This window comes from Myxine glutinosa, chromosome 7 (assembly GCF_964187855.1).
Source record: "Myxine glutinosa chromosome 7, kmMyxGlut1.1, whole genome shotgun sequence".
In the NCBI taxonomy this organism is placed as follows: domain Eukaryota; kingdom Metazoa; phylum Chordata; class Myxini; order Myxiniformes; family Myxinidae; genus Myxine; species Myxine glutinosa.
In genome coordinates this window covers 114,264,752-114,273,999 of record NC_136267.1, presented here as the reverse complement: position 1 = coordinate 114,273,999, position 9,248 = coordinate 114,264,752, and the positions used below count along the sequence as shown (strand labels likewise).

General features: G+C 41.5%; 1 protein-coding gene across 1 annotated transcript in view; it reads right to left on the bottom strand.

Moving 5' to 3' along the window:
- Positions 1–513: 513 nt before the first annotated feature.
- The window catches only part of LOC137431547 (CD166 antigen), a 61,042-nt gene continuing 52,307 nt past the window's right edge, over positions 514–9,248 (bottom strand). The window contains exons 14-17 of the mRNA XM_068122974.2: positions 7,437–7,472; positions 7,150–7,294; positions 6,881–6,947; positions 514–3,843 (exon numbers count right to left, since the gene is read on the bottom strand). Of these exons, the coding sequence (XP_067979075.2) occupies positions 6,890–6,947; positions 7,150–7,294; positions 7,437–7,472 (239 nt within the window). The 3' untranslated portion in view covers positions 514–3,843; positions 6,881–6,889. The remainder of the gene's footprint in view (positions 3,844–6,880; positions 6,948–7,149; positions 7,295–7,436; positions 7,473–9,248) is intronic.

Genomic DNA, 9,248 nt, shown 5'->3' with positions numbered 1-9,248 from the left:
GCAATTAAAATGCTCAATTCAAATTCCCAGCCATTTTGCTGTTTAGTCCTTCTTCCATATTTTATGTCTTTTTATTTTGTTTTCTTATTCCCTTTGTGTTTTATGTTTTTATGGTGGTTAAGCTTATGGTGTCGCCAAATAATAATTTCCCTGGATATGGGACAATAAAGATTATTATTATTATTATTATTATTATTATGAAGTCAGAGGAGCATTTAATTAATACAAGGTGAGGGATTGCTTCATTAATGCAGGAACTGGTTTTCTTAAGTTGCTTTTTAATGGGTTTTTTCCCCCATATAAGCTGTTAGTTTATTTTGCATTTTCCATACAAGGGAAACTGTTAGTCTGTATCAAGATGCTCTTTTTTAACATTTCGTTTACACAAAAATAACAAAAACACCCTTTGGTCCATCATGGTGGTGTTGCACTCAGAACCCCTTCCAAACATTTCTTAAATAATCAGATATTTCGGAATAACAGAGGTTAAAATAGCGAAATAAACAAAGATGGTGGCATATAAAACGAAAGTTTATAAAATGTAATGTAAGCTGATAAAAATAAAGGAAAAACAGGCAAATTTACAGCAGGTTGCACATATACAAAACCAAATGGTACACTTTCTTCCCCTTTAGAGAGATAATATTGCCAATATTATATATACATATATTTGTACAACAAATATTGTGGCAACAACAAAAGTTACTGTGCCTACACACTCTAGCACACCTAAATATAGACACACCATGAGCTAATGACTAAATGCCATAACCAAATACACCTTTATAAAGATCACCTTACCCAACCATCGGCATCATTCTATTCACTACTTCGTTTTGCCTACGCATATCTGTTTTGAATCATTTAACCAACAACCCTTGCACTCACAATTATCCCCAACAACAAACGACTGATGGTTGAGTTGGAAAGGCCTTTGGTTATTTCCTCACTGGTGTGGGTTTCACTCCAATTGCTGCTCACTAAGGGCTTTTCAATCAACCCGTCTGTATTCCAGTGTGAATATTAAAGGATCTCATGGCCCTAATCTTGGTAAAGAGTTGACCTTTGGGCCAGTACCCCGAGTTAGTAAAGAATAGATATCATTCCAATAATGATGTGTTTTCATGTCACCCAAAGGATGAGGTAGGACGTTGAAGCAACAACCACCACCAACCTACACACACTGCCCACACCTAAATATAGTCTATCACTCCCTTCCATCATCATATACATTTCAATAAGTTGCTGAAATATACTAAAATAAGGCAATTCTATGTATGTATGTCTGATTATTATAGAATGGAAAACGGATTGACCGATCACCACATTTTGCATACATGGGTCAAGTCATGGGCACACTAACTCCACCCCTACTAGCGGTGAGGAGCAGATATTGACGCCTTTTTCACTCCTGGAAGGAATCTGTGTTGCTCTTACTAAAAGGGGGACGCGTCCGTCCATCCGTCGCGTGTAGAAGTAGCAGGACCTCGAGGAGGAAGGGGATATAATTACCAACATATTGCGCTCCCAGTGGTAGCGGATATTACTACTAGTTATGTTAAACGCACCAAGTCCCACTCGAAATTTTCATACCAAATCTAACACAGTCATTGTAATCAGTTAATCTTAACCTTAACAGAAGAGATTGTCTTTCTTGTAATATCTGAACTGCTGACAATTAGATGAGGATGATAATTCTGTTGTATGTTAACACTAATCCCTGGATTTGTATGGTTACACCATGCTAAAACATCTTGAAGTTCTATTTTTTGAAAGTGATCAAGGCTCATGGATGAGTTTGCACACAAGGAGATGAACAATTTCATGTGATTGATAATATTATATAAATGCTTGCCTATTCGTGTGAATGAATGTTAAAGGAAAGCCGCCCATTTTAGCACTACAATATGACACATAATTGGATTTGCTAATTACAATTACGAGAATCGACCCAACTTCAGTGGATAATTTAAAGTGGTGATATTTCTACAAAGTGATACTTTCTCCTGGGACACTACAAATTTTAGCACATACACCACCAGAGGACACTGTGTCCAATTCTGGACATACACCACCAGAGGACACTGTGACCAATTATGGACATACACCACCAGAGGACACTGACCAATTATGGACATACACCACCAGAGGACACTGTGACCAATTATGGACATACACCACCAGAGGACACTGTGTCCAATTCTGGACATACACCACCAGAGGACACTGTGACCAATTATGGACATACACCACCAGAGGACACTGACCAATTATGGACATATACCACCAGAGGACACTGACCAATTATGGACATACACCACCAGAGGACACTGACCAATTATGGACATACACCACCAGAGGACACTGTGCCCAATTATGGACATACACCACCAGAGGACACTGTGCCCAATTCTGGACATACACCACCAGAGGACACTGTGTCCAATTCTGGACATACACCACCAGAGGACACTGTGTCCAATTCTGGACATACACCACCAGAGGACACTGTGACCAATTATGGACATACACCACCAGAGGACACTGACCAATTATGGACATACACCACCAGAGGACACTGTGCCCAATTCTAGCCGTGTGCACACACACACACACACACACACACACACACACACACACACACACACACACACACACACACACACATACATATATACACATACACACACCACTGTAGGCTGCTGTGTCCATTTCTGGGCACATACACCACCAGATGGCACTGTGTCCAATTCTGAACACACACAACCATAGGGTGCTATTTCTACCATACATACATACATACATGCGTCATAGCTCTATTATAGTATGATGATTGCCAGGTTCACACTATGCTGATCGATTCAGCCATTATTATTCCGAAATCCTTCCATGTTATACTTGAATATTTGAATTGAGTTAAAGTTTGTCCAGTTCCGACACTTAATGGCGACATTTCAAATTGTACACTTGCAGGAAAATCAGCTTAGTTTAGCAATGCTTCGATCTTACACAATTTGCGATCTTATCTGGATCTAATAAAAATGTTAGATCCAGATCTTCACCAAAATCGAATAAATAGCAACAAACTACATTTGCACAATACAAACAATGTAAGGAAAGCAATTTTTAAATAAAATGGATATAAGGAAAAATTTCAAGGTAATCGGGACATAAGATTAAAGTCTATAAAATGATAACCTTGTTCACCACACCGACAATGCCTACAAGGGTTTTTATATATTTCATCGAGTAACAAAGGGGTTTTTTCCTGTATTTACTTGTGTTGCGTGAGACAAAACTGAGATGAATGCAAGGCCAAAACACTCTTCCTGTTTACGCAGAAACTAAAACTGTTTTTCTGTTGTGTTGCAGCACTGTGATGATTTGGAATGCTTGGTATTTGGTGATCTCAATAGCATTATGTACTCCAAGGTCAGATTAAGATAAGATTCAGGAAAGCATCAGCACAGTAGTAATACAAAGGTGAAAGAGAAGAGACGAAACAAAACAAATAATGCCAGGGAGAAGAAAATGTAAAAAATAGGATTTTTAAATGTCAAGGAAAGAAAAGGAAAAAGGATGGCATGATCATAACCGGCAAGTCACGCAAAGATGAAGTTCTTGTGCCTCTTCTGCTACCTCCTCCCAGCTTTCCAGACTCCCAAATCCCTAAGACCCTGAATATCAGAAGGACTCGGATCGCCAAGAATCCCAGGTTCCCAATGTCTCGTAGGATCAAGCAGAGACTCCAAGCACCCGATGTGGTTGAAGATTTGGAGTAGTTAGAACAAATCTGAGCGATGGCTTGCAGTAAGGCAGGATATGGGGCACAGACAGTGTAATCTGCAAACACGTCAACCAAATCAAACATTCCAGTGGAAGCACAGGCAATCAAAATGGTGTCGGTGAGGTGTGATGGGATAGATGCTATGCATGAATAAAAAGGACTAATAAATACGATGATTAATTCCTATTTTAACTGCTTAATCTCAGTCCACTAGTTTATTTATAAAATTTATAAAAATGACATAAGATTGCATATAAAAAGGACATTTCGTCCTTTTTCTGCACAAGATTGAGGCTCATGGAAGCGCAAGGTGGCGCAGGGTATGGAATGACAGTGGGGCAATAGTTGGACACAATAAATGAATGAATGAAAAGTAGGAGAGGAAACTGCAACCTAGAATGTTTGTGTTCGGAAGGGTTAATGGGGGTAATAAATCCTGTGGGTAAGGATGGAGGATGACGTGAGATGGTAGCACACCACCTGCTGAAAAGCCTTGAGGGAATAGTAGGATGCATGAGCCATAGGAAGGCAGCTTCACAAAGAGTGGAATAGAGTTACAAAAAATAGCACTGCAAAGCGGGCGTAACCCCTCAGCCCATGCATGGTGAAAGGAAGCCGTGGCGGCCATGCTGCAAATCGCAGCGCGCCCATTTTCGAAAGGAACCCTCCTCTACTCAACCCCAACACACACTGCAAAAATGGATTTAATCGGACAAGCTGTTCTGCTGGAAATTGACGGAAACCAATTTCAAGATGGCTACCGTGGCGGCCATATTGAAAATCGCAGCGCGTGCATTTTCGAAAGGAACTTTCCTCTACTCAACCCCAACACACACTGCAAACATGGATTTAATCAGACAAGCCGTTCTCCTTGAAATTGACGGAAACCAATTTCAAGATGGCTACCGTGGCGGCCATTTTGAAAATCGCAGCGCGCCCATTTTCGAAAGGAACCCTCTACTCAACCCCAACACACACTGCAAAAATTGATTTAATCGGACAAGCCGTTCTCCTTGAAATTGACAAATCAAAAGTTGACGGACGCCCGCCCGGACGACATCCCTGACGACAATACCCCAGCCCATTGGGCGTTGAGGGGTGAAAAGGAGTTGAGGGGCACAGTGAACCTGGATTTTGGGAGTTTAACCAGGACCGGGTTTACTGAAAGAATGTGTGCATCCTGGGAAAGCTGGGGAGGGTCAAAGAGCTGAGAGAGCAGAGGGAGCTAAACCGGAGAAGCGGTGGTAGAAAATAAGTTCCGTACAACAATGATTGATCTGAGCTCACATTTGGACTTTTTCGGGCATGGAGAGGATTCCATTCAGTTGAGCGACATCAGTGCTGGTATATATAATTATGACACCAAGTTCTATCAGCAACATAACGTGCACGTATGTATCATCGGCTTATGAGGTCATGACACTCACGTTGAATGTGCTGAGACAATTTCATAATAAAGGCTCCTGTGTTGACATCAAGAAGCTGGTGAACCAATGGCCTAACTGTTTTTCTATTTTGTAATAGGGCCGACGATGTTTTTAATTACCCTCAATTCTGTTAAGGTTAGGTTTAAGGACATGGTGGTGCATGCAGCGTAGCACACAGCTGATCTACTGCGACCACACACTCGTATGCTTAAGATCAAATCCTTTGTGATGCAAAAGGGTGTGGCTGATAGATGGGGTGTGTGACGTGGGAACACGTGCAAGATGTGTAGCTCAAACATTAAAGTACAAGGAAAACTGCGCACAAGAGGAGGCCCCAATTCCAGGTGCATGGCAAAGTTTTGCAATTTACACAGACGTCCTTTTCTAGAAACAAGTCAAACTTTTAGGATCAGCAAGACAATTCGACAGAATGATATTCGCACTTGGGGGCTCAAACCGAGGTGGAATAGGATCCAATTAAACTACGAATCTGGTGAAAACGTACAGGCCTTCAATAGCTATTTTAAGCACTTTGTCCAGTTCACATTATATACGAGGTAGTTAATAGAGCAAGTGTATCTGTGTCCAGCCACCAACGACACCTTTTATAGGGTAATAAATAAACAGCATTTATCAACGTTGTTTGTGTTCCTGTGAGAGCCAAGGAAATTAATTCCATAGGTGTCGGGAGTACCCAGGGTCAGCTCCTGGGCACAAAAACAAATCCCCTGCTAGGAAGGGGAGGGAGATGACAATTTTCCGCCGATCTGCACCAAATTTTGCCTACGCGTTGGTCGTACCCAGGGCCAGGACATTGCCACACAACACGCGACTCCCTCTCCCCACACCACTACTAGGGGTGGGGGAGGGAGACGACTTACAATTTTCTCTTGTACACGTGCCACAGCGCAAGTTGTTTACTGACCCCTGCTGCAGACGGGGGATTATTATCCTTGGCATGAAATATATTTTCCCCACTATCCTCCTCACCAACCCTCCCCCAGGCCGCTCCCGAAGAGAACGGGTGTTTCTAGTATAAATAATGTGGATATAATAAACCCCATGTTATTTTCTAAACTAGGTTTTGTGGATATTGCTTTGACTCAATTAAATATTCCTTCCATCGGCTGAACATATAAATTGGTTTACAATCTAGCCTCATTAGGTTCCTGCTCTTCCAGGGTCACTGTGGCCCCATGGCACAATATTAAGGGTGATCCTCCAATGGTACACCAGATCAGATCAGATCCTCCATTTGGACATCGGATCACATCAGTTCCCACCCTTCTCCTGCAATTCCTCTTTTTGTGTTGCGGTGCATCTTTTTTTGTTATTTTGCCACAGTTTTTCCTTTGCCTCCATCTAATCTGTTTATCCATTGCCCTCTGTTTTTCTATTCACCCATGAGCCTTGATATCTGTATAAAATAAAAACAAAATCTCAAACTTCCATACAAAGTAACTCAAACGGGAGACTTAGATGGTTGAAATTTTGGATTCTAGACCAATACTCCATCCACATCATCTTTTATCACACCTCCCCCTAACTCCCCCCCCCCCCCCCCTACTCCTCCCTCCTCCCCAGCTGAACAACAGTGACAGAAGATGTAATATTATGAATTGAAATGGTAACCTTGGCATTATTAACACCATGATATAAGCATCACCTTGTACACTTAGGCACTTCGCAACCTCGTCGTTTCTCCTTCATTGAGACCATTTGTCTCTCCAGGCCTAAATAAGACAAGAATAGAATGCAAAGGAAAGGAGGAGACAAATATAAAGCTGGAGTTTTCAGATTCATGAAGGAGCTTGGACATTTAACACATACAATTGGACAATATGAGACATCAGTATACTTTTACGCAAATTTTGGAGGAACCATCAGTTTTCACAGTCCTATAATGGTGTTCGAGCATGGGTGCAGGACACTCACGGCTGAGAGCTGGATGTTGGCTTGAACGAAGCTTTGTGGCTGAAACATAGTTTCTTAGTGCGGTAGGTGTAGAAGAGCACATAGCCGAGAAGAGCCACAACCAACAGTGACACGATAACAGCGGCAATAACTACACCACGAATATCTGTCATGGACACACCATATCAATAATCAGCAAATGCCAACATCTGAACCATCTACTGTAGTCCTGATTTTACATATGCCCTTCACAGAGCACATCATAAGCGCATCACAATGAACTTCCGCACAAGTCAGGTGACACTCACCAGATAGTGCCCGAGTAGCTCCTGGTCCCGAGATATCTCGAGTAGCAGGGAAAGGTAAAGTCGGAGGTACGGATTGAGGAAACACCATAAACCAAGCAGAAGAAGAAACGATAAAGAGAAAATGAAGCAGTAATAGCTAGAGAGCGATGAAGAAGTTTCAATTTGTTAGAAAAATGCAACATGGAACAAGTAATGCTTCTCATGATTTTTTTTTTTCTTGCAGAAAAGTTTTCAACAAAGATAAACGAGCTTAAACATCAATTGAATGAAAGTGAAGGGATGAAAGAATGGAGGGATTAAATAACAGAGGTATCGAGACCTGAAGAGCAGTGGTAGAAAACAGAGACCACCAATCTGTCTGCGATGAGAAAGCAGCAGGCCCTGTGCTGGGAGAGAGATGATATTGAGATCTATGGATTCCATAGAGTCCAGGAGTGACAACTATGAAGTCGTTTTAGGGTTAGCCGTGTACTCCATTGAGCCACAGACAAAGGCCTTGTAGACTGTCACAAATTCTGATGTTTCCAAGGAGGGGATTGGCACGATGGATGATGCAGTCTGCGGGTTGCTTTGAAGGCCACCTTTGATATATGCTCTGTCCAGTAGAGGTTGGATGATAATGTCATTATCACAAGGTGATAATGTCATTTTGGCCAAAATGGTAGATTGGTCAAAGACCAGATCATTTGAGAAAAGGAAAGCCAATGTGAGCTCTGATGATGGATTCCATGACTGCGTATCATTGGAATGTAAGTAAGCTCGCCAATCTGGACTGGGAGGATCTGTTTTTGCGTGCTTCTTGGGTATCGGAGAGATGGTGGCAGTCTGGGTGGCATGCCACCCCTTTCGTGACAGTCCCACTCTATCTACCGACAGGCTGCAGCTGCTTTGCTGACCAGCTCAATCAGCCCATACTAGAACGGCACTCGTTAGAGCCCATATACTCCGCCAGGATGTTTTGTATCTAACTGATAGGCTGGATCTGGATTCAGACCTGCACCAAAATCTTATCGGCTTGTTCTTGTCACTTTACCAACTCATCCACCAAGTTTAGTCATAACTCGTCCATAACTTTTTAAAATATCATGTTATATATCGCTTTTCGCCAAGAACTCTCCATGGGGAATATATCGCTTGTTACTGTATATATCGCTTTTTTAATACCTAAAAATTAAATAAATCTACTATCCGAATCCATATTCTTCACCAAAATCAAATCGATTCGCCCTTGTAACACACCCAACCAGGTATGATTGGTGTGTTATGTATCAGTGTGTCAGTTTTAGCCCTATCACTCAATGGTGAAGAATCACTTGAAAAATTAAATATTTCTCATATCCGAATCCATATTCAGATATTCACCAAAATCGAATCGATTAGTCCTTGTCTTAGTGAATTTACCAAATAACCACTACTAAGTATGACAACAGTTGTTTTAACCCACTAGGTCAGTAACAAAAGTGGTAGTGCCTCAGTAAATGCCTAAAAGAATCCATCTTATATCAATGTCTGTGAAATCTTCTCTATTAATTGAACATTTGTCAGAGGATGCCAAATAGGGATTTTTACTTCTGCCACCAAAGGTGGATGGAGGTTATGTTTTCACCCCTGTCTGTCTGTCTGTCTGTTTGTTTGTTTGTTTGTCCGTTTGTTTGTCCGTTTGTGAACAAGATATCTCAAAAAGTTGTGGATGGATAGATGACAGGTAGTGTATGTGACAAGGACGAAATTATTAGATTTTGGTGAAGATCTGGATTCGGATCCGGCTAGTAGAATTTTTTAAGTGATTCTTCACCATTGAGTAATATGTCC